Source organism: Pithys albifrons, chromosome 4 (assembly GCF_047495875.1).
Source record: "Pithys albifrons albifrons isolate INPA30051 chromosome 4, PitAlb_v1, whole genome shotgun sequence".
Lineage (NCBI taxonomy): Eukaryota > Metazoa > Chordata > Aves > Passeriformes > Thamnophilidae > Pithys > Pithys albifrons.
The window spans coordinates 40,324,808-40,350,870 of NC_092461.1; the positions used below are offsets into that span (position 1 = coordinate 40,324,808).

At 40.0% G+C, this 26,063-nt stretch overlaps 1 protein-coding gene across 3 annotated transcripts; it reads right to left on the reverse strand.

The window, feature by feature from the left end:
• Positions 1 to 783: 783 nt before the first annotated feature.
• TBC1D31 (TBC1 domain family member 31) lies at positions 784 to 25,899 on the reverse strand. 3 transcript variants are annotated; one of them, XM_071553897.1, is made up of 22 exons: positions 25,705 to 25,897; positions 23,205 to 23,351; positions 22,524 to 22,639; positions 20,512 to 20,690; positions 17,506 to 17,657; positions 16,927 to 17,086; positions 16,490 to 16,690; positions 15,144 to 15,320; positions 13,730 to 13,809; positions 13,480 to 13,626; positions 13,076 to 13,209; positions 11,972 to 12,105; positions 11,468 to 11,647; positions 10,225 to 10,457; positions 9,500 to 9,652; positions 8,202 to 8,337; positions 7,182 to 7,274; positions 4,498 to 4,638; positions 3,470 to 3,664; positions 2,907 to 3,057; positions 1,840 to 1,956; positions 784 to 1,150 (listed from the first exon to the last, which is right to left on the reverse strand). In XM_071553897.1, exons 1-22 carry the CDS (start codon positions 25,779 to 25,781, stop codon positions 1,008 to 1,010), a joined length of 3,246 nt encoding a protein of 1,081 aa, XP_071409998.1. In that variant the 5' UTR covers positions 25,782 to 25,897; the 3' UTR covers positions 784 to 1,007. The 3 variants fall into 3 exon arrangements, with proteins under 3 accessions (XP_071409998.1, XP_071409999.1, XP_071410000.1); XM_071553898.1 differs by lacking the exon at positions 4,498 to 4,638 and having other exon boundaries at positions 25,705 to 25,899; XM_071553899.1 differs by lacking the exons at positions 17,506 to 17,657; positions 22,524 to 22,639; positions 23,205 to 23,351; positions 25,705 to 25,897 and having other exon boundaries at positions 20,512 to 20,634.
• Between the last annotated feature and the right edge of the window lie 164 nt (positions 25,900 to 26,063).

The window sequence follows — 26,063 nt, forward strand, 5'->3', positions numbered from 1 at the left end:
TGCTGCTTCCCCGCACGCTGCCGAGGGCTGTGATGAGATTTCCCTGGATCCTGGGTGTTGCTAACGTGACTGTCTCTAGTTCCAGATGCAGAGGATGCTAAGCAGAGGATAACCAAGTATTTCTGTGCATTTAGGTCTTTGTGTAATTTAGGGAGAAGCAGGGAGACTGTTCCCAGCCCCAGGTGACAGGGATCTGCTGGTTACAGGTATCATCTCAGGGCTGCCCTCTGCTTCAGCCCCCAAGGGACACCATGAGTAGTCCTGCTCTGATACTGCCGCCCCAAAGAGCATCAGCAAACAGCTGGGGGAAGCAGAACAAATTAAGATCCCAGTCCTCTTATTTTTACAGGGCCAAGTCTACCCCTGTATCAGCATTGTGCGTAGCAATTATGAATGATTTATTTTACTTTGCTTCACTCTTTTTTACTGTAACACTGCATAATGTTCTACTCTTGGGTCAAACCCATTAGCCATCAGTACCTCCTCTGGCAGTATGAAGAGCAGTGTATTTATTTAGATCTTCTCTCCCCTTCTTTCTCCTGAAATGAACCTGCTGGTACATACAACAATCTGCTGGCACCTGCAGCAGCAGAGGCTCCACACCCTCTCTGGGCCTTTGCTGTCACTGGAAATCATTTTTTCCTCTAATTGCAAATTTCCCTGATGCAGCTTGTAGAATCCCCTTACACATCACTGACAAAAACAACATTTTAACAGTGGTTTGTTTCTTCAAGTCACGGCAGGCACCTGAACAAATTATACAAATACTGCACAGGCAATAACTCAATGATAAAACCTGAGTTTATTTATTACTTACATAAAAAAATAACATGAAGGTTACAAACAACATACATATTTTCCATCTAGCATTTTATTTTTATATAAAAATACCACCAAAGGCCATTATAATAAAGAGTCTATGACCCATCCTGAATCATACTATACATATTCAGCTTTTCACTGATTAATAATTTGAAAGTACTGCTGAAGGTCCAGAGCAAACCATCTCATGGTGTCCACGCTGTAGCTGAGAAATGAGCTGGAGGGTGTCTGGTTTTAGCCTGTGAGGTCAGCCTTTGTCTGAGCCGCCGGACTTCTGCCATCAGCTCCCGCTCCTGGCGGGCCAGTTCCCGTCTGCTGTCTAAAGACACTGAAGTGCAAGGAACTCAGACTTAATATTGCAACAAATGGTTTGCCATATACACTACAAATAAAACCGGTATCTCTGCCACAGAAATGCTGTTTTTCAGTACCACTGTATGTGAGACAGCCCTCAGACCTGCAAGAGCAAGTTCTTTGAAAGCAGCACCTGTTTTGCTACCAGAAGGTCAGATGCGAACAGGTGGCTGCAGCAGGTCTGTTGATACGTGCTCCCATTGCCTGCAGAGTTTTAAACATAAGGTGTATAGGATTTTAAAACTGTACTTTCACTGCCAGAGTGGCTAGGACAGCCCAGAGGAAATAATTGGACCAATTCTTGATTATAACTCCCGTAAGATTTTGATGAAAGACAGCTCTACATCTTCTCAACACTGTCAAATCATACATAAATATGAAGATAGGAAAAGCATAGCTAAAATGATCAGGCCAGAATGTGATTGAACTGGGCTGAGGTTTACTAGGCCTACTCTCATAACGTGACACACTTCAGGGCACTTCCTATGTGTGCTGGTAGCAAAGACTTTTTTTCAGGTGTGAAATAGAACACAACAACAGACTGGTTTACTATCCACTAAACACTTACACAACTAATAATGACTCAATCACACAACAAGGTGTTCCAGAAATGCTTTAGAAACTAAATGTGAAAGAAAGGAGAGTACTAACTTAGAAACTTACTGTGTAGTGATGGCACTAATGCAGATGTATCGTTGAGACAGATGTTTCCAGACCTTGGCACGTGCTGGAGTTCTACCCCTCTCTCTGTACGTGCAGCCTTTAAATCACACAGTCTCTCTGGGGAATGGAGAGGAAGATTTTTTGTGAATTAGAAGTGTTTAAGTTTCTAGCAAATTTTTCTAGCTTGAGGTGAAGCAGTTTTTCTCCAGGAAGCAAACCTAAAACAATCACCTGCTCCAGCTAATGGCAAGTACAATTTGCTCAGAATTAGAAGTCAATGTTTCTACTCTACGGGTCAAGGCTATGCATCACTGCACGTCATTTTAAGAAATTACAGCTCTGTAATTTCATTAATTTCTTAAAATTCCCTTTAAGAAATTACAGCTCTCTAAGAAATTACGTGTGCTGTTTCTTCCTATGTAATTAATCTTCTCACAAATAGGCCACTATGATCATATGGAATATGGCCACTCATACTTGCAGTTTTAAGGAGACACCCATTTTAATAATGTGCAGTTGCAAATTACTCCGTACCAAAACCATTGGGTAAATAAGGGCAAGGGCTGAAAATGTTTGCCCAAAGCAATATTAATCACCTAACCTTAATATTAATCACTAATTTTGTGTGAGCCTTGAAGACATGGGGGGATAGGAGAAATATCTGCAAAAACACACAAATGCAGCATTTGAGAAGGATGTACTGGCCAATTCTGAAAGCACATACATGTGGGGTTTTTTATGTGAACAAACACTTGGAAAAGTCACTTCCTGGAATGTCATCATAGAACAACATTATTTGACAGAGGATTTCTAATGAATTGATTTAAGCTGAGCTAAATCTATGCCCCTACCAAAAATGCCATATATAGATATCAAACTGAGATTTCTTTCCATTTCTTACCAAGTCTGGCCTGATATATTGGTTTCATGAAAGCATAGTGGCAAAAAGTGCTTATGTAAAGGCGTTATGTGTAAGTTCATCCCTAATACTGGACTCTTAGTTTGTGTTCAGGTGTTGAATGCTTCATGCCAGCATCCACACAGAACTGAAGTATCAATATGCTCACCAGAACAGCCATCCTCCCTTTGCAGCTTTTCAGCCAATTCTAATGCATCATTAATTTTGTCATCTAAGAACTGCTTCCTGTGTTCATCTGCAGCAGCAGCCGCCTTCTGCTCTTCCTCCAGTTGAGCTTCTTTCTGTATAACGTCTTCCCACTGTGCAAGAGACATTAAATGTCTTCAACAGATGTGTTGCAAGGAAAAACAACAAGTGAAACCATCTGGATTATTACAGATTACACTTCACCCTTAAATCAAAGTATATGTTATTAAGATGTGTGAATGTTTTATTTTGAAAAATGTCTCAATCAAACACCGAGACAAAAGTCTTGAGTCAGAGAAAAAAAAATGAGAGTAACTTACAGAAATAGAAATATGCTTTCCCAAGTCTAAAACACCCTCACCAAATTTCTCTAGTTCTTCCAAAAACTTCCAGTCAAAACAGGAAAGGAGATTCCTAACAAAAGATATATCTAATACCCTTCAGCTTTATGCCCTCCATGTTATGGGCAAAAGACAGTTACCCAGTGTGCCAGGCACACTTAAATAGAGGAAATAACGCAAATACCTTTTTTTCTTCTGTCTCTCTCATGGCCTTCAGCAGTTCAGCTTCTTTCACTGTGTTGTCATGCAGGAGCTTGACTATCTCTTCGTAGCGCTGCTCACGGTTCTGGTCGTCGCGCCTCAGCCTCCGCAGCACCTGCAGCCTCCACTCAGTGTCCCTGCGCTTGTGCTCGGCTTTGGCTGCGCCTTCTGCAGCCACCTAAGGAAACACCTTTCTTACCAGCAACCCATTTATAGTCTGTTCCAACTGCACAGCATGACCTACACACCAGGCAAGATGAACTGAGGTGTTTTCCAGTATCACTGTAAGATGCCTCTGCTGGGAGGCTGCCCCTGCAGTGCCACCCATTTACAGGTGCAGCTGATGTAAGATTGATACCTGAATGCCAATGCTTTCACCCACAAGTGCTGTTTGCAAAAACTCAGGCCGATATGTTTATTTCTAGACAAAATACAAATGCAGTTGCCAAGCATATGGGCAGTGGGATAGCTGCAATTATTTTTCCAACTGTGCACTTGCAAGCTCTGAGCTTGAAAATCTGAACAATTCCTAATGTCAAGCTACACATATTCATTACTGTGATCTAGAAGGCAGCATCTACAGCTGAATTTCCTGCCAAGTACCTACCAATGGAAAGCTTGTTTGAGGCTTAGTTTTGTTATATAATGGTTACAAACAACACATGTTCCTTAACAGGAGGATGACAACTTATTCTGAAAAGCAATTTGAGTCTTACATGCCTTCTAAGTTTTGAGAAGTAAAAAAAGGTTAATATTCCTGGTAGATCCAGGGAGTTTCAGTATTATGTAGATGTTTGGACACTTTAGTCAGATTTCATTTTGAAAACCTCAAGACTTTAAACATATAGCATCTTAATCTATTAATATAGGTATCTAGAAATTAGATTTCTTTAGAAAATATTTCCATATTAACTTGCACTAGTTAATTTCACTCAAATACTACTAACTAGTACTACTTGTACTAGATAACATACTGGCTCCCCCAAACACGTTAAGATCCAATCATCTTACTATCTGAGCTTTCTGATTTTCTTCTCTATCTATTTCCATCAATCTCTGAACATGATGATCTTCCAGGTCCACCTTTCTTTGATGGGCATCCACCTTTTCTTTCATTTCCTTTGTAACTGCCTCTTGATCTTTGATTAGATGCTGCCAAACACACAAACAAAAATTATTGTTGCTAAGCTACTAACCTACATTTGTAATTCTGTCTCTTTAACACTTATTAAAATTTCATTAAACTAGTATTTGAATATATCCACACATCTCATCCCACAACATATCGTAACTGTTCAAGAAAATGATAGTCCCTGCTGTTTTATTAACTTGGAATTACACCGAGTCATGACAGTGGTCTCTCAGTCTGATACTGATGTAATTCCATTCTCTGGATTACAGTGGAGCATTCCACTGTGGAATTCTAACTTAAATGAATTAGATTAATCATGAAAACATTCTGTATTTTTATAGCAAATTTTAGCCAAAACCTCAAAATATTTCACAAATACAAATTGTGTTTCATGGTACTGGGACTTATAATAAACACATTTGCAGCTTAAATGCAGAGATGATTTGCCAAAGTGGTACAAACCACCAGCAGATCTAGAAATAGCATTTTAACTCTCACCACCTTTCTTCACAGTCACCAGGACACATCTACACAATTTTCTGGAGAAGACATAACCCCTTCCCAGACCTGTGGGAGTCTATTGAGCAAGTGAGGCAAAGTTAACACAGACAGCCTAAGCTGCAATAAGCCCCTCACTGATGGCAGAGAAACAGTTCGGGGCATGGCAGGGAAAGCCAGACTCTTATGGGCAGACATATATCCTCAGTTAAATAATCGCTACCTTTCTAGACTGAAGAGGATGACCATTGTAGAACTAGTTCCCCTAAAGAGCTGACTTTACATGTACTGGAATAAAATCTGGATCTGGATAGACTTAAGAGATGGGCTGATTCCAATGGGATAAAGTTCAATAAGGCCAAGTGCCGGGTCCTGCACTTTGGCCACAACAACCTCCTGCAGTGCTACAGGCTGGGCACAGAGTGGCTGGAGAGCAGCCAGGTGGAAAGGGACCTGGGGGTACTAATTGACAGGAAGCTCAACATGAGCCAACAGTGTGCCCAGGTGGCCAAGAAGGCCAATGGGATCCTGTCCTGTATCAAAAATAGCATGGCCAGCAGGACCAGGGAAGTGATCCTTCCCCTGTACTCTGCATTGGTGAGGCCACACCTTGAGTATTGTGTTCAGTTCTGGGCCCCTCAGTTCAGAAAGGATATTGAGGTGCTGGAGTGAGTCCAGAGAAGTGCAACAAGGCTGGTGAAGGGACTGGAGCACAAGTCCTATGGGGAGAGGCTGAGGGAGCTGGGGTTGTTTAGCGTGGAGAAGAGGAGGCTCAGAGGTGACCTCATCACTGTCTAGAACTACCTGTAGGGAAGTTCTAGCCAGGTGGGGGCTGGTCTCTTCTCCCAGGCACTCAGCAATAGGACAAGGGGGCACCGGCTTAAGCTCTGCCAGGGGAAATTTAAGTTGGATATCAGAAAAAAATTCTTTCCAGAGAGAGTAATCAGGCATTGGAATGGGCTGCCCAGAGAGGTGGCGGATTCACCATCCCTAGAGATTTTTAAACGCAGATTGGACATGGCGCTGAGTGCCATGATCTAGTAAATGGACTAGAGTTGGACCAAGGGTTGGACTCGATCTCGGAGGTCTTTTCCAACCCAATTGATTCTATGATTCTATGAAAATGAGCTTAGCCTGGTTTGTGTTATGTAGCCACAATACAACTGCCTGTGTATTTAATAAATAAGTGCTAACAGAAATTTACCCCAGTTATGTTCAGCGAGGGTTAGAGAAAGCACAAGGTCAAAAGCATTAAATAAACGAATACAAGCAGATACATGTTTGAAAATAAGGGTTAGATAGATGGGTGCCCACTTCTGCTTCATTCCACTGGATGAACACACACACAAGATCGGCACATGTAGCTATGATTTCTAAACACTTAACTTACTATTTCTAACCAAAACAAACATTTCTAAAGCCTTCCATTGGCATCCTTCCTTTTCAGTAATTTATTATAATTATTTATAATAATTAACTCACATTTAATTTTAAACAGTGTTACTGATTAAAGTCCTTTATTATTTATTAGCAATCTCTCTGAATTATAAGTCAGTCATTTCAGAAAGAAACTGCACATTTCTAGCACACCATCCATTCCTTTTTGCTTAATGATGTTGTTGGCAACCAGACAGTTTTTCATCAACTATATCAATCTATTAAACTGTTCTCTCCAGAAAACATAGATATATCTGGATACCACAGATGAAAAGGTGGGAGTTTCTGGGATGACGAATGCGTTGTTACAGACTTATTTCTTATTTACATGTTCCTTGCTTCCCTCAAGCAGCTGAGCACAGTTAAACCCTGCAGCAACCAAATAATACCTCTGCACAGAGTAAGAGCAAAATGGGAAGGATATGAGTATTTTCACCTAAAAAACAGGTGAGTTCTGCTAATGCTTTTATCAACAGAGAGTTTATTCTAAAAAAGGTATTAAAGAGGAAAAGGCAAAAAAGGTCCCCTTTTTCCTGACCAAGTCTGCTTGAATGAACATAACTGAATCCAAGAACTTCAAAGCAAGAACCATTAAATACAAACATCTGTATAGTTCCCTAACAATTACCTCCTCAAAAAGCTGTCTTTGTGTTTCAAGCTCCATCCTTCGTACTTCTACATCTTGAACAGCAGCAGCTGTTTCCTGCTCTCTCATGGATGCCTTGAGGAGAAGAGAGTAACATGAAAATACAGTAAAGAAATTCTTTTCCCTTAAAAATACATTATCAAGAAAAATATGCAAACTCCCAAGCCACAGCCTACTCCTAAGTTCTAGTTAACCTTCTGTCATACCATGAACAACAGAAAACACTGCACATCAAAAGCACAGGGCAAGGTGGAGAAGAGGCACAGGAAGAGTTTTGCATCCAGCCAAGCACGTTAGGGAAATGTCAGGCTTGAACTAGTGCTAATAACCTGCCAGATGCAGCTGTGAATCAAAGAAGGAGTCCCTGAACCCAGAACACAGTGAAGGACAGCAGACAGATAGGGAAGTGGCCACTTGGCACCTGGCAGAACCTGTGCTGAGCTGGAGCTTACAGAGCCCTGACTGCAGAAATAACCATGCACTGTGCACTATGCTCTGCAAAGTGTGGTGCTGAGACAACAGGAACAGCCCTGCAAAGGCTCAATTCATACCCACAAAGTTTAAAAGCTTCCACTCTTAGCATTTGCATGCCATGGTCCCCAAGCCAGTAACACAGAAACAGAGACAGGCCTGGCCAGAGGCCACTGCGGAGCCTCTCAATCAATGGCAAAGTTAATTTGCAATCTGGACATAGAGCCCACAGACAGTTGAGAATTCACTAGTCCTTTAAAGAATTCATATATTTTTCAACACTGCCAATAATCAGAGAATCTGACTTTTCTCAGGAATTTTGCCAGTTAAAGCAAGCCAGTAGAACATAGTAAGTGCCAAATAAAAGTGTTAAAATTATGCATTTATGACTTAAAGCAGTCCATCTCTTGCTAAATACACCTCTGGGCTCACCAATCACAGCCTATCAACTAAAATGTTAGTTATGCATTTTTCCTTATTTATTGTCACTATTAAACCTTCTGGAAAAGAACTGCTTGAGCAATACTCAACCTTTCTTGCAATTTCGTCATCAAGACGTTTCAGTTCCATTTGAAGCTGATCTTGCTGGTAGCTCAGAAAGCGCCTTCTTGAAGCATCTAGAAGTTGTAGTTCCTTTACTTTCAGTTCTCTTTTCATAGCAGCAAGTCTTCCAAGCCAAACCAAATAGAAACAAGGGAACTTGTATATGGAAAAGGTCAGTACCAAAGAGCACAAACTTGCAGTGCAGTTAGCCATTAGTTAATATGCACTCATCTCTAACTTACATAGCTTACAATAGTTGCTTTCATTCATGTAATTTTTCCAGTTTTCATTTATGAGACAAAACTAAATTCACAGACACATAAACGTCCTCTAATGGCAATGTTCTCAGTTAAGCTTACAAGTCCTGTGACGTGCTTCTGTTCCACTTAAATAAGCACTAGTTTAGTTTAGTATTGCAACAATCCAAAACTGGAAACTATTCCTCAGAATAACTACCAGTGTCCTGGTACCTCTTGTTGCACACAACTGCTTCTAAGTTTATTTGATAAATATCAAATTCTTTCAAGGAACAAAACTGCAAACTCAAAAATTAGTTTGAAATTAAAAGCTCATTTCCCTCTTTTAAAACAAATCTGTAACTTACAGAGGTTTAAGAGACTCACTCAAAAATGTGGTGGACATGGTTTAGTGGTGGACTTGGCAGTGCTGGATTAATGGTGGGACTCAATGATTGTGAAGGTCATTTCCAGCCTAAATGATTCTAAGATTACTTTTAGCTGATCTAAGAAACTATGGAGATGTTGAAATTCTCTTAAACCTTCACAACTGCAAAATGCACAAACTAACAGTTCAGCTTCATTACTATCACAGCTCTTTGCTCTTTATATATCATCAACTGATAAACAGTGTTTTTACTAGATCCACTAGAAATATAAGACCAAGTACAGTCACTGATACTATAAGCAACTCTCATATTTGCAGTGTGAGTTTGCTCCCAAACTTGAGTGCCAGTCTGAAGTCTCACTGTGCAAACACACAGCAATTGACTGCTTAAGAGCACTCTCAGTCCAAAGAGACCAGACATAAGGCTGGGAGCTGAAATAAAAATATGAAGTGACTTGACCTCTAATCTGCTGTATTCCCTCAGGCAAGGCAGTAATACAACCCAGATCACTTCATTCTCACACCAAAATATGACCCACCAGAACCAGTTATCCCACAGCACAATTTATACAGATTAGTGGTTATTTCTCTTTTACTTGTGGTTAGAAATGTAATAGCAGGATTTAGTAGCCAGACCCCTAATGCTTTTTAGATTACAATACCTCTGCCTCTGTTCTGCCAACCTCTCTTCTTCTTCCAGCAACATTTTCCGCCTCTGTTCTTCAGCTTCTTGAAGTAATTTCTGCTTTCGATACCAGGCTTCATCTTCTGCTTTCTGTTCCTGTGCTTTGGCTTCTGATTCATGCGCTAATTGTCTAAATGTAAGGAGGTCACATGTTAATAACTCAAGCCAAATATCAAGAAATTACTTGATTACTTAGAAATTGATGACTGTACTAACAAAGAACTGCCAAAATGAGATGACATGAAGGAATGGCATCCCCTTTGCACTGATAAAGTATATGAGGAAGAGTTACAATGCTACTGTTAGAGATAAACAGGGCATAACAGATGAGTGCAGGTATTTTCTTCCTTATCTTCTTAGCAAAAACTAGTTTCTGAAGGTGCCTTGGCATCATGGTACCCACTGATTTCAACAGCTAGCTAAGAACTCCTGGCCCTACAGATGGTGGATCCCCACAAGGTCAACAAAGGTTTAGGGTCTGACTGTGAGCTTCCAATTTTCTGAATTAGAAACATTTTTGTTAAAGATAAGACTGACAATTTAACTTAAAAATGTGTCAAACCAATGTCTGAACCTTTAGCAACTATTTAAAGTAATCTTCTTGAATTTTCTTGTCTCTCTTCTCAAGCACACACATTATAAAAGAAAAAGGCAATTGTGTCCCTCCCAGTCTGAGACTGTGGCCAACTCTCCCATTAATACCTCTCTCGTAAGTATTGGATTTCATCCTGCCTGATCCTCTCCCGTTCCTGAGCTTGATAATCCACAATGAATGTGGGATACTTATTAAATACAGGGTACTGTCCTTTGGTAAGTGGTATGAAGTCCTCAAGCATACGCTGTGGATGGATATCTGGTGGTGTGGCCTCCATAAGACGATAGGCTTCCTTAATCACAGCAGTAATGTCCAGGTTGTTACGATGATGAAAGAAATACTGTAAGAAACATGCTTTCATTTACATTCTACAAAAGTTTATGCACTTTTATGGATTTTACATAAATACGTATTTATTTTAATACATCTATTTGGGAATAATTAGGTAAATTAGCAAGATCTATATTTAAACAGATAATTAAAAAAGGGTTTATTTAGTTATCCCTACCAATTCATAAAATATTACCAGCTCAAATGACTTGAACCAAACCTCTTCAAGTTGTGAAAGCACACTCTGGTTCTTTTCCTGCTCTTCAAATGGCACTTGGGTAAGGGATCTGAAAAGCTGGGTGTCAATTTACAGTGTCCAACTGCCCACAGAGACACTCCTATCACTGGATGAACCTCCCTTGACTTCTGGTGTTCAATCAGGAAGCTTGGAAGTTTCTCTTCTTGCAGAACTATTCTTTCTGTCAAAGATCTTATTCACCACAAAAATATCTAAATTGGTCATTATAAAACATAGCAATAATGTTATCTGTTTGATGTCAGTCAAATTGACTGCTCATAAGCACATTTTAGAGGTGGAGCCCTCTGCTTGCCTACAGAGATGTTTTCATAAGAAAAAAACTCCTTCTCCCACGTAAGGCTAAACATTTTCACTCAGCTTCAGAGAACATCTAACAATACTGCCTAACTTTGCAAATATGAAAACAGGATAATGAAACATCGTAACAAAACGATTGTGTATTATCTCCAGAGGCAGAAGTCCATATTAGATCCCCAAAAGAGAGGCAGAATTATTGGGTGGTTGATAAAGCATTTACATTTATAAAACGGTTTTTAGTGGCATTAGAAAGCTTATGAAAGTTTTTAAAGTTCTCCTTGGCATGAAACTGCAGGAAATTCCTCAATGTTTTACTCATTTATTGCGTATTTGTTAAGTACCAGATGACTTTGTTCAGAAACATGTATTAATATATTAATATGGAAATGAAACATCTCCTTTTAACCTCTCTAACAACAGATAAGTCTCTTCCACATGACTGACTTAAATATTAAGATGTTTACCTCAAAATCCACTGCTTGATTACACTGAAGCAAGGGAGCTCTGGAACATATAATATAGGCAACAATAATCATTAGAAAGTATGAAGGATGGTTGGAGAAGATATTGTCAAAGACCTTCAGCCATTCCTCTCTTGTTAGAACCTCAGATAACAGTGTTTCTAGAAGAGGCCAAGCGTAAACCTAAATTATTTGGGGAAAATAATAAAATAATCCATTAGTACAATTTTACCAGACCTCTTAAAAAAGGTACATTTATAATTGGTGAGCAGATTTTCAAGCATGGTGGACTTGAAAGCACAGAACTTCTAAGAACTACAGTAGAATGTATATCAGATTTATGATTATGGACAAGGGAAAACATCAGGAAAGCAAGGATATATTCTTTAAACTCCCATATCATTTGCTGTTATTTAAGGAAAACTTCCCCAAAATACAACTACATCAAAATAAAAAACTAGTGCACTGCTATTCACTGAAGTACATTTTTGTATACAGAAGTATTACCTGTGAAGTCACATTGCATTTTATTAAATGCTGGAGTAGTTCTTTATCATGATGTGCCAAAACATTTTCCATCATACTAAGGACATTAACTGGAGGATTGGGAAAATATTCAAACCAGTGCTGACAAAAATTAACTGAAAGAGAATAAAAAGCCCAACACAATCCACTGTAATCCAGAGTGACAGACTTGTGACAACCTTAAAACTGGTTATAAAGGTGATGAATTTAAGAGGTAGTTTCAGGCAGCAAAGCCTGTTTAAGATATTCCTATCTCTTCTCTTTCCTAGCATTTATTCCTAAACCATTCCCACAGTACACTGCTCCTCCAGCTACACTGGCATGAGTTTTTGTGTCTACACACTGTAAACCAGACTGAAGAGTAACACTCAAATATAAAAAGTCTGTGTGCTGCAGGACTAAGGCATTGAAGGCAAATGGGAATACTTAAACCAGTATTTCTGTCTCATGAAACTACAGCCTAGATCGAGTAATTTTTAATGTACTATGAATAATTTCTGTAAACTTGGATACTTATTTACTAACAGCATGTGTTTGCAAAGTGGGTATGGATGCTTGGCAGCACAATCTTCTGTAGACTTGGCAGCTGCTGCAACAACTAATTTAAGTGTAAAGCACTTTAAGTTAGAATGTTTCTTCAGAAGACAGCCACAGCCAGTGTTCAGACAAACATCTAGTTCTGAGTTACCACACGCTTAGGACAACTAAACACAGTAATACCTTAAAAGAGCTCATTCCCTTTTGACAGGGAGCAGATGAGCAGGTGGGTGGGTGTGCCTACTTTTCCCATGTCTAAGAGACTTAACTATTATGATGTAATTATGCTAGACACATTTGGGTTTGCTGATTAGACTTTACAACTACTATTAAAACTGCTAACCTTTTGTTAGATCCACTGCAAAAGGAAGTCATATCTTGAGGCTCTTAAGTATAGAGTTGCTACCAATTAATTCCTGGTAACACCTTTAGAAGAAAGCTTGGTGACCTCTTAGGAAATTCCTCATTCGTTTCAGCAGGAAATGCTCTTTTGCACTGGAAAGCTTAAACATGTTGCAGCATATTTGAGTTTTTAAAATCACTGCTTACCTACTACTGTTGCAACAACTTCAAAGCAGATGAGCGGGTTGTTCTGGAATAATTTTACAAATGGGAACGCTAGCAAAGGCATATAAGGTGTCTCAGCAAAGATAGCAGCCCAGTGAGCCAGAGCTGACAAGGTCCTGTTCACAAAGGCAAATGAAGGTGTAGAAAACATTAATCCAAAACCAAACAAAAATATCCTATGTATTTTAGAGCCACAACATAGAAAGAGTCTGAACTTCAAGACAAATTCAGGATTGTATGAGTTATCAAAACACAATTACATATGAGCACTACTATTAAATTTTAGAATTTTCCTTACAGCCAATTCCAGCTATTGGATACATTTCAGATCACTATATGAAAATAAAAATCTATAATATTTAAATAAATAGAAATACATGTTTTACCTCTGTAGAACTCTCAGTAGTTTTCTGCTTTTGATGGGATACTTATTCTGAATATTTACAAATGCACTGTGGATTCCCTTATCTATTAGGCTGCTGAATGCCAAGTGGTTTTCAGGAAGTTGTAACAAGGAACGCCAAACAAACATCCTGCAATTAAAATGCAGCCTTAGTCAAGCAAGTTCTCTTTCATAGGCCAGTAAACACAAGCAATTCTCTTTTGTGCAAGCATGACTATGCACACAAAAAATACCTGTACTTTGCTGGATATTCTCCAAATCCTTTCAGTAAGGCCTGCAGACGTTTCTTGTTTAATCCACCTGGCAATTCGTTCTACAAAATAGGAGATCAGCAATAAATGTAATGATGTGCTCTCTTTTGCACTCTAATCGATGATATTAGCTAAATATTGAAGTTTCTGACATAATATTTAAAAAATCGAATGCCTATTGCTATCTGTTACATAGTCCTAGATATTTCAACAACAAAACCCCCATAATTCAAAACACCAGTTATTGTCTCATGAACTCAAGGAAAAGCTGCCACTGATTTCAGTAAGAAGCAGATCAGAAGCAAGTACATTTAAATGGTGGATATTGCAAACCACAAAGAATACTGACATAAGGAATAGATCATATGTTGACACATGTTACAGGAGGATATATACACACACATAGGTATATGTGTGTTATGGGTTTGGCCAGGTGGGCCTAAATTTAGGTTTTAAAGTTCAGCTAGGCCTGGAATTGTCAGCTGATTTAAGCTGGGCTGAGCTAGCTAACAGCTGACTTCTTCTAGCCAATAATATTGTATTCCATACCATATTGCATCATCTCAGAAGGGGTAAGAGCTGGTGTGTGGGTGTGGCTTAGTCAGTTCTGCTATGGCCGAGGTACAAGCTGGATGTGATCCAGCTTCTGTCTTGGAGCAGGCCTTGCTTCTGCCCCTGCTGCCTCTGCTTGCATTTTGTTTGCATTCAGGGAAGTAGAAACATTTTTGTTGTTTCTGTTTCTTGCTATGTGTCTCTGAGAGTACTTACAGATCTAGTGTAATAGACTTTGCTTTGTATTACTTGGGGAGTGGGACATTATTCCTTTTATCTGTCCTGACTACTCTGTTCCCAAACAAAGACCTTGTTTATATCAACAAGGTACTCTTGGCTGCCTTCCCGGTGATTGTTTTGTAAACACAACTTCAGCTGGCAGTTCTCCTGGACAATGTGTATATGTGTGTTGTATACGAGAATACATATACATAGGAGACACAGGATAGAGAGAGAAAATGGCACAGTGATGACAGAAGGGCAATAAATTTAACAGTAACTAATCTTCTAAATAATTAATAAAAAATGAAATTATTCTAGACAGACATTTTAGAGGTGCCAGTTTGGTAGCAGGGAAGCAGATCAGATTTAGCAAATACCCAAATGTGTCACAAGTTGGTTGAATAACCTGAGGTACCCCAAGCTGAGTGGAGGCATCTCTGGCCATAACATTTTATAGGAGTATGGGCTAAACAGAGAGAGAAAATGGTACTAAAATTTCCTTAATCCCCTCTCTCCTCAAACATCCAAGTGCAGCAGTGCCTGAACTTGTTCTTGAAAGTGAACGGCAATGAAATTTAAATGCTGCAGACTGGAGAACAAAATATTTGCAACTTCTTCCTACCTCTTTATTTTCTAGTGATGTGTTTGCTTGCAGTTTTAGCAATCTGGTTTGAATTTTGCTTCCTTTGGATTTCCAAGGCCCCTCCGACCTTCCTGGAGTCACTTTCATTATCAGTTTATTTGTCTCCAATATACACTTGGACCCATCTTGTACAACTTTGAACATGGATGGTGGAGGCTAATATTAAGTGCAAATACTTCAGTTAAAATCTTGTAAAACAGATTACATAACAATGTAATTTGTTGTTTATTTTACATACCCCGTTTCTCAGTCTGCTGGACAGAGGAAGAACAGAAATACATTTCTTGTTAATATGTATGGCTTGTATACTCCCAAAAGAGAATGTGAGTGAACAAAATTGCTCTATGAGGTTTATGTAGCTTCCAGACCAACTCAATCATGTTTTTTCTTTGCTTAGCAAACACTAAAATATAATTGGAATAGTATGGATGTGTATCATGTACTGTTAAGGTTATTTACTTTAGTGTGTTGCTCAATGTCATTAAAATACTTTGCATTTCTATAGCACCAGTTAAAAAGAATACAGAAGACCTTTACAAACTTTAATTAGTCTTCAGTGTTAGGCAGGTATTAATTAATTCAATGCTGGAGATTAGGAAAGCAAGTAACAAAGTGGATCTCCCAGTTCATGTCAAACCGTCAGCAAAAGTGCAAATGGAATGCCTGTGACATCTTTACACATCCTTCCTCAGCTCCAACTCCATCATTATTCAGAGCTGGTTACTGTTCACTTCAAAGACATGGTGATTAAAGATATGTAGAATTCTGGATTTAGAAACCTGACTCCCATTAATAAATTACTTTAATGAAATAAGAACCGGTATTTAGAGCATTTCTTATTTAGGAAGGATTAGGGGCATGGCTGTGCCGCAAATGATGGATGCTGGTACCCAATAGCATAGTAAAAACAACAAAATCACAGTAACAAAAACACCATTCATGCCCACAGTTTAAGAGAGCATTACTTGTTAAAACATTTCCTGTAGGAAATGGAACAGAAGTAGCACAACTATGCTGTTTCCATCTTCCTCCAAAGGTAATTACAAAGAAAATTTTTGCATACAAATCGCTTCAGAAAGAAATACCATCTCCCCCCTCTTCCAACACCAGAAACACAGTGATATATATAGCTTAAAAACATCAAATTACCGGACAGACTGGAGGAACTACGAAGGAAACTCTACAAACCACTTTCTCTGTATTTTTATAGTTAAATATGGCACTCCAACACGTGTCTGCAAACTACTGCTTATAGAAAAGATTTGTAGACAAATACCAAGTTTAAGGGAATTTACTGCTGTTTTAAGAAACATAAAACACTCTACCTTATTTCCTTCTTGAGTGAAAGCTTGGACACTGTATAAGTTAAGGCTTCCATTTTCCATTACTGAGGCAATATACCGTCCATTGGGACTAATCACTGCTGTGCTAATTCCCTCTTCAGGACTCCCAATGTCAAAAAGAAGTTTGCATGTTTCTATATTGATAAACCTCATAATGTTATCTTGACTTAGCACTCCAAGGACCTATAAGTTAAAAGGATTCCTCAATTAATGTTGTTAGTGTTAGACAAAGTGGAATATCCAATTCAGCATGACATTCTATTAAGCTCAAAGAGAAACTGAGCAAAGATTCAGCAAAATAACTTCCCTTTTGTTTGGTATGGGCCCATATCCTCAGTCCCCTCCCAAAAGCCCTCAAAGTGTAGGTGTTGAGGCAATTAACCAAATACTCCTGTCTTAAGCTTTGTGAAAAAACTGACCTTATTGGAGCCCCCATCAAAACTGTCAGGGAGGAATTCCAGGTGACGGACAGCTCGCACTTTCTCAGGCATCTGGATTATCCTTATCAACCGCTTTGATTCTAAACACCATAAGTGAAGATGATTTGATTTTCCACCAGCTACAAAGGTCCTGCCATCTCTGGATCACAGATGGGATAAAGTTTCCATCAGCATTCTATAATTTAAATTACTATTAGCTCAAGAGAGAGATTGTACATTTTGTTCTAAGCCCTCAAATCACTTTTGAATCTGCCATTACTCCTGTCATAATGTCCCAAGAGAACAAAATAGCTCCTAAACAACAGAATTTGCTGCGGTAAAGGATACTTTAAACCTTATTTTAGTGGTCATTAAAATCCACTTTATTTATTTCAACAACTACTGGACTATAATAAACACTTCTACTCATCTTTGCTGAAAGTATCAGTCACAGCAGGTTTCAAAAGCTTATCACATATAGCTTAATACTTCCAGAAATTGTTACAAATAAAGAAGGAGGACCTGTCTGAAACTACAGTTTTTGTAGTCTGCCTTAGAATGTTTAAAATATCAATTTACCTGGTAACTGCAAACACCTTATAAAGTAATACAGAACCTTCTATAGGAGTTGGCAACCGGTATTTACAGTGAAGAGTATCAAATTCCCATGCAAAAACAGAATTATCTTTGAAACAGCTGAGAATGGTGTTACTCAATGGAAGAAAAAAAACCTGGAAGAATATGGAAAAGAAAAAAAATGGGATGTTGTCAAAGTACATTTTAAATTGAACCAAAGTGCATGGCAAAATAAAACATGGCAAGAAATCATGACGGTGTGGCTGTCACTGTAACTGTGCAAGGCTTGGATCCCACAGGCAGCCTAGAGAGGAGGAGGGCTGCTCTCCCTTGCATTGGTTAAGAACTTGTCATACCCTTTGCTAAGCCAGTTTAGCTCACCAAAATGACACAACTGTTAGGTGGGTTATTTTTATGACTGTTGAAACTGTATTGTGGAGGTTTCTGTGGGTGTCAGAGAGGATGCAATATAAATAGTGGGAACATGAACCCAGGAGCAGAAGGGGATGGGAGATATGAGCCAGAACTGCTCAGTGAAAAGCTGCTTCCTGCATCTTCTACAAATGACCTTCAGCATTCAGATAGTACCAAGAGCTCACAAATGCACTCTCTGAAGCATTCATCTCTAGACTTAAACTCCTTAGTTTTACATACAACTATTGAAAGTAAAAAGTATTATATGAGAATGTTTAGCAATGTATTCTTCAGCTATGAATGCAGATTTTACTGTAGGGATGAATAAAGATGAAACAAAAAGGTCTGTAAATATTTTTTTCAATTATTCTGAACAAATATATTGTTTCTATGTAATCTGTTTCCAAAGGAAAAAAAATTGATTATTTACATTTTTGGATGTCATTAAATACATTCTTGCTTAATGACAAATTATTGGTTTAGATCAGAGGTTCTACTTTGGCAGGAGCTCGTGCAGCTCCAGCGAATTCCAAGCACCTATAATTTTGAAGGTAAAACAGAAAATGTCTTCTGATATCTGAGGGATTACCTCAAGTACACACTGGCTGAGATTAACAGTCAACGCTACAAGGTTCAGAGTTTTGGTATGAATGGTCTCTTGGGGCCTTGAAAATCTGTAAATCTCGATAAGTGGGATGGGATTCTTCTTGGTGACTGAAAGTTGGATGTTCAGGCCAAATTAGTCACTTAACAGTGAGCAAAAGTTGCCTCACCTACCAGAGTCACTTATTTTCAGACAGACTGAGCTGTCTGTCCTCCTTCAGGGACCCTGAGGAAGACTAGACAATTAATTGAGAGCAGATGCCTATCATGCAGATGGATGAAGTTTAAATTTTGACAAACTGGAGTACTGAACAGTTCCTAATTTTCTGCTTTGCCATAGGAAAATACCACAAGATGGTCACAAGCAGCTGTTAAATAAGCTTTGGAAATGGTCACTATAGATGTGTTGTCTTCTTTCTTCTTTGTTTCACCTGCTGTCTGTACACTGTGCAGCTCAGTCTCTCTTTTTAAATTAGTTTTACTCCATACCAGCATAACAGAAGGAGTATTTTGGAGTGCAGTGTTGGGCTTAAGAGGCACCAAAAAGCACATGAGTTTGGTGACTCTACTCCATTGGCTCAGGCAGTGAGCAAGAATCCAGCTTTAGACATTGAGTGTCAGGGCTGCAGTCTAACAATAAATGTGAGTTCAATAAAGCACTTACATATCTGTATGTCCTAAATTGCAGCAAGGGAATAAGTATAACTGTTTTAAAGACAGGAAATGAAATCCAGATCATTTCCTTAATGTCCTATCAGAAATGGTAACACAAAAAAAAAAAAGGAGGCTCAATTCCCAAATGTGATTTATTAATTCAACCATAATCACTGCTGTTGGGCTTTAAGGTTGTTTCCACAGTGTAACATCCTGATCCGACCAAATACCAAGAGCAATTTATCAGTAATCCCTACACATAGCCTACACAAAGAAAGATACCAAGCAGTAGTAAAGTCTTGCTCACCAGCTAAAGAAATGCAGCCATCTTTGGAAGCAACACACACTACACAACATTCTCAATAAAACAAACAAACAAAGATGTATGGATCATCTATTACAGTAATTGCTAGGTGACTGTTTTAAGCTGGCAGAATTTCTGCCTGACCTAGAATAGAGTGAAGGCACTCAAATGAATAGTCTTGTTCTCTGCAAAATCAGCATGGCTTTTTAGTGACCAGCCCGACAAGAACTTTGGTTTGAAGTGGTGTTTGTCAGAGTATTCACTGCAGGGCAGCATGTGTGCAAGCCATGCTCAGCCTCTGTGTCAGGACTTTCTGTAGTACTTATGCCACAATGTGACATTTGGTGGCGCAGGCAGACCTGCTTAAAGCAACGTAACTCCAAGGAAGATCTATTTAAACCACTCCCTGACATAAACATGTCATCCTTCTCATTCCATTCTGTTCCAGTATATGTGTCTGTGTGGCAAACAGGAGCAAAGAAACCACTAGGCTGAAAAGCAGCAATTTCTTTCTGCTGAATTCCTTTTCAGCCTTGTTTGTTCCCACATTCAGTGCTTTGTGTGCATAGAGAGAAGAGCAGCTTTGGAATAAGCAGCTGAATGGGGCAGGGGGTGGTGAATCTTGGAAGTTACTATTATCACATCAGAACTTTTCCCTGAAATTCCACTATCATTCAGGTTGGAATAAACCTTTGGAGGTCCTCTGAGCCCACTACAGCTCAAAGCAAGGTCAATCTAAAAATGGCTCCAACTTCCAGGTTAAATTGGGATAGTCAAGCTCGTATCAATGCAAGGTGAGTATCTCTAAAGACAAAAGTTCCTTATAAGTTCCCAGCAGATCTCTGCAACTACAGAGTCATGATTTCAGTGGTCTGGGTAATGTGTTAGGATGACAGTTAAGATGATGTGCCCAAAGAAGATATAAAAGATTCAGCTGTATTTTAAAGAATACTTACAAATAATGTGATTTTAAATGTGGTGTTACACCTACTGAGGTGTGCCTGTTCACCCTTTAGCAATTGCTCTTTACTCACCTTCTGTATACCCACAGACTGACGAACATTCAGCTTTCTTATTCTTTGAAAGGTGTCCAAGTCCCACAGTTGTGCTGTATCAGTGGAAGTAGTGATGGCATACCTGCCTGAGCCATGGACAGAGATGGAAGACACTGATGAATCATGTCCTCTCATCCAACTGACTAACTCCTTGGTTTCTGCAGAAGTCGTTGAAAAAAATGAAAAGTATATGAAAGTCACTCAAAGTGAAACAATTACTACCTTAGTTGTATTGCCAACACTATGCTGTGAAATAGTGTGAAATAGTGTGAAATACCATTAGCCCAAGAAACAAGAAACAAAGGTATCGGTCTTCACACAGCTATTATACTTTAGAGGTATAACCTACTCCTCATCTCCAGCTAACTTCTAGATTAAATAAATTATGCTCAGTCCTACACAGAAAGCCAACTTGCACAGACTTGTTTAATTTGGCCTAAAAATCAATCTTCAAAAGCCATGAACAATGTGATCAGGTAAGTTCAGCATGCCTCACAGAATATCTGATGTGAACGTCCACAGTAATCTCTAGAAGTTGAGACTGGATGTTCTAGTTAGAATTCTCCACTTGTTTTTACTTGTAGACAGAATGTGTGAATGATTACACAGCTATTTACAGGTGCAAGGCAAAAAGGTTTAATGACAACGGGCTATGACTATAGAAAGATACAGTCAGAAAGCAACACCTCATTAATTCTTTTAGAATCCCAAACATTTTAATGCTGTGCACTGCATACTAAGGAAATGGCTCCTCTAACTACACTGTCTCCCCCTTGTGACTGCATGACCACTAATCTTCCCTCAGCAACCAAGCACTTGTGACAATTACAGTTTACATTGTGTGGTTTGCCTGACAGCCCATGGGGTGGTTCCAGTGGCATCAAACATGGGAAATGGCTGTAAAGCAGCTCCTAAAGACGAACAGTCAGACTTTTGCTGTGCTCACAGACAACTGAGAGCTTAAGGCTATCACCATCTGAGGGGTGACATTAGAGAGTACAGCTTCTAAAGAAGGGGATGTAGCCTACCAACTAAGTACTATCTAATACATCTCTAAGCATAGTTCACCCAATACTGCTTACATGAATACCATATTTTATATTTTAAAACATTCTTCAGTATGACCTGGTATCTGGAAACAGCACCTATAAACATACAGTACTTTCTGGGATAATCAAGATTTCTCTAAGTGCATCCAAACATCTAAGTTTAGTCTTGCTGTAGTTGAAGGAAGAGAAAAAGTCCATAGGATTTCAGACCTTAACTCTGACTCTTTTTCCCTCTTCAAGAACATTGTATTACATTAAAATCTTCACAGATAGTACCAGTCTCAAATTCTCAAATTGCAGATGAGTGATTCCTAAACCTTTTTAAAAATATTTAAATCCAGATTAAGAGACACTGCACCTGCATGTCTGATTGGTTAAGGTCATTTTATGAAAAAGGAATTGTCAATGCTGTTCACCATTTAACTTCTAACCAAGACAGAGACACACAGCTCTGAAATTAATTTTTAATATTCCTTTTGAACAAGGATAGAGAACTACTTGAATACTCAAAAGTATTGACAGTTGTTTTAGTGTATACTGTCACTTTGTTCAACTGTTTTACTGTAAATATAGTTAAGAACTGGTTCAGTTGCAAACATACTGTCAATTGATTTTTGCTTTTATTTTAAGAGCACCTCATTCTAAGCAAACAGACAGAACTGCTTAAAAAAAAGGTAACATACAGAACTGTGATCTGTGCTGGACTTCAGTTAAACAGATGCCTGGGTGACTCAATGGGAACAAGGAACTTGGCAACGCAAAGGGTTATTTAGGTTCATTTACCCACAGGGTTACAACCCACATGGGCCTAAACTTTTCACTTTTGTACAGAGAGTATGAAATACACAGTATGATTTCCATAACAAAACTATCCAAAAATTCAAGATCAACACTAAAATTATATAGCTTTCATGCCAATTCAGCCTTGAAATTTCTCCTTACCTGTATCAAAGCACTTCACAGAATAATCTGCCAAAGCTACCAGGAACTCTGTCTTTCTGCGAAGGTTAAATGCCAAAGCAGTGCAAGCCTGCATCGTTCTCTGAACAAGGTTGAACCTATTTAAAAATACACATTCCCATTGTGTTGGAAACTTTGGTTCATAGTGAAGTAATACTTCAAGTGAAGTAATAAGTTAATTAGTTTCAATATATTTCACCAAGAGAAAAAATAAATCAACTCAAAAGAAGTAAGTAAATTATATCTAATTACAATGAATCTAAAAAACAGTGCTAATATGTCAAAACTCAGTAGTGAAGTTTGGTTGATGTAATTCTGCAAATAAAAACACTAGTTTATTGCAACTCACAGCTCATCCAGTGATCTGTACTAGCCAAAGAATAACTTCTTGGGGTAGTACTCAAGTTTCATGAAATTGCTGTTCATTTTAGTCACAAGCCTCTGATCTTTTTGAGCAGCTAAACTAAGGAAACAATATTTAGGGAGGCTGCATGAGACACTGGCTTGTAGTTCCTGCTCTGAGCAAACTACTCTCTATTTCCACATTCACAGGAAAATGAGGGTTAAAACCCAACCTGTGGGATCCTGTCCAGGCAAGTTCCACACCCCTGCATGTTATGGATATCTCAGACAGTTAAATTGCCTTGATATAAATATTCTTACCTGTTTCCATTCAAGTCAAAAACATATATATTCCCTTGGCGGTCTCCAGCAAGAAGAGAATCTCCAGAACTGTCAAAAGCCACATTCAGAAAACGTATTGTCTTTGAATGGTACCCCTGGACACTATGAATTATGTTCACTATAAGTCTGTGAAGAAAGCAAGCAAAACAACCATGCTTAGATTCATTTTATTATGTATTTCTCCAAGACCTAAGATTAAAATTTTTTTAGCTTACCGTTTTATAATTCTGATCTTTCATAGTTCTGTGAAAAATCTTCAAGAAAACAATGTATTTTTAATTTAAAAATACACCAAAAAGGAAGTGATTCACTGTGCTGGAAGGTAGGTAGGAGGTAAGTAAAACAGATGGGGGAAATCCACCATTCACAATCCTTTTATGTGACTCTTGATCACCTGATTTTCATTATTAATGAATAACTCCAATATACATAGTGATGTTTCATCTACCAGTGAATCTGAAAGCCCAGTTCAGCTCTCAGCAAGGAACTTGACAGGTCATTACCTCTACAAACAAACATGCTAGAAAACTGAGAAATTGTGCACTGCTGCAAGAAACCACTCTGATTAGATGTGGGATTACATCAGTTCTAATATCACTTTCCACTGTCTTCAAAAGCATTGGCTTTGTTCGGTCTGGAAAAGAGAAGGCTCTGGGTTTCCTAACTGTGGCCTTGCAGTACCTGAAGGGAATCTACAAGAAACATGGAAAGGGAATTTTTACATGAGCATAGGACAAGGGGAAATGGCTTCGAATCGAAAGAGAACAGGTTTAGATTACAAACTAGGAAGAAATTCTTTGCTGTGAGATTGGTGAGACAGTGGAACGGGTTGCCCAGAGAAGCTGTGGCTGCCCCACTCTGGCAGTGTTCAAGGCCAGGTTGGATGGAGCTCTGAGCAATCTGGTCTAGTGGAAACTGTCCCCTGCCCATGGCAGTGGAATTGGAATGAGATGATCTTTAAGGTCCCTTCCAACAGAAACCATTTTATGATTCTATGAAGAAAGGCATATTTATCATTATTCATCTGAGATACAGAACAAAAGTTTCTGTGTTTTCACTTCAATCTTTGCACTGTGCTGTCCCCTTAAAATGGATCCAGATGCAGAAATGAAGCCTATGTGCGGAACAAGCTGTAAGAGGAAGGTTTTTATAGAAAGCAGGACATTAAAATTTGGGAAATCTGCTGCTCTTGGATTGCCTTAACATTAAGCAAACCCTTTATTTTCTATCATCACTTAGATGTAAATTCAGAGTTAAACTAAACATATAAAACTGTGCAGGATATTGGCAGGCTGATTAAAGACTGCAGAGCCCTTGCAGAATGCTGTGACTGTGGCTATGTAAGATGATGACAGCTCTCTGAGACACAGAATATGCCACCCAGCATGCACATGCAGCTGCGGAGGTGTTACAAAGTCTGAGTGAACACCAGAAAAAAGCCATACAGCCATGGTTCAGACTACAGACAACACTAATGCACCTCATTGTTAAGTCCATTCTTTTCTACAGTAAAAAGGGCAGGCCATAAAGTGAAACTAGAAAGATAAGGTATTTTAAATTATAATTAAAATCTAGTGATGTGGTGTTTTTCATGACATTAAAGACCCTAACTAATGAAGTATGACTTCTGCTTCTAAAACCAGTCTGAAATCTGAGTACTCATCAGTGCAGTTAGAGCTTCTCCCATGACCTTCTCTACACCGCTGCCTTTCCAAAGCTCCCCTGCCACTAAACTCACCCAGAACAGAGTAAGGTGTTCACAGGGTTGCATCCTGAGTTCCCAGGGCAGAGGCACCCAAAGCACCATCTGCGCTGCTGCTCTTCAGCTTGAGCCAGGCAGTGTTTTCACTGGAAGACCACATTGTGATTAAACTTTGGAAATTCCCCATGACATCTTAGTCAGTACAACTAAAACCGAAGCATTAGACTGGGGTAAGTGCCCAGCCAAGCTGTGAGCAGCCTGAGCCACTGGGCCGGGGACCTGCTCTGCCTTCAAGAGGGAACCTCACTAATGCAACAAATATCTCCAAGGCGGGTGCCAAGAGGGCGTTGCCAGGCTCTTTTCAGTGTTGCCTGGCGACAAGACGAAGAGCAACGGCCATAAACTAAACCACTGGGAGTTTCACCTCAACACGAGGAAGAACTTTCCACTGAGGGTGGCAAAGCACCGGAACAGCAGCCCAGGGAGGGCGTGGAGTCTCCCTTTCTGGAGACATGCCAGACGCACTCAGACGCGTTCCTGTGCCACCTGCTCTGGGTGACCCTGCCTTGGTAGGGTCGTTGGACTGGATGATCTCCAGAGGTCCCTTCCAACCCCAACGACTCTGTGATTCAAGGAGAACGTGCTGCCCCGCGTTCCACCCGGACACCCCGGGCTGTCCCTCCATCCAGCCTGCAGGGGCTCGGGCGGGCCTGGGCCGGCCGTGCCCAGTCCGCCCTGTCCCCGGGGCTGCCGCTCCCCCGTGCCCGGCGCCGTTACCCGCGCGGTGCCGCCGCCGCGGCCCTGCGGGCCCACACGGGGCCGCTCCGCCGCCCGCCCAGGTCGCACCGCTCCATCCCCGCCCGGCGCCGCCGCTCCCGCGCTCCCCGGGGCTCCTCCCACCGCCCGCGCCGGGGGGCGCCGCGCGCATGGTACAGCCCGCTCCCGCAGCACCGACAGGGGGCAGCTCGAACCGGGCTGGGAGCTCCCCCGCCGCGATGTTGGCCTGTCGGGAATGGAACCGCCCCACCCGCGGCCCCGGGGGCTGCCGGGAGTTGTAGTTTGCATCGCGCAGGGGGCGGCTTGGGGAGGCGGCGGCGGAGTCAGTGCCGGGCAGCGAATAAAGTGGAGTGAAAACG

Bases quoted from the DNA above. Each gene is read 5' to 3' on its own strand.
- TBC1D31 (XM_071553897.1), bottom strand. From the start codon at position 25,781: ATGGAGCGGTGCGACCTGGGCGGGCGGCGGAGCGGCCCCGTGTGGGCC. The intron at 23,352-25,704 runs GTAACGGCGCCG...CTTTCTTCACAG, and splicing joins GCGGCGGCGGCACCGCGCGG to ACTTATAGTGAACATAATTC. The intron at 13,627-13,729 runs GTATTTTTTGTG...TTTTAATTGCAG, and splicing joins GAATATCCAGCAAAGTACAG to GATGTTTGTTTGGCGTTCCT.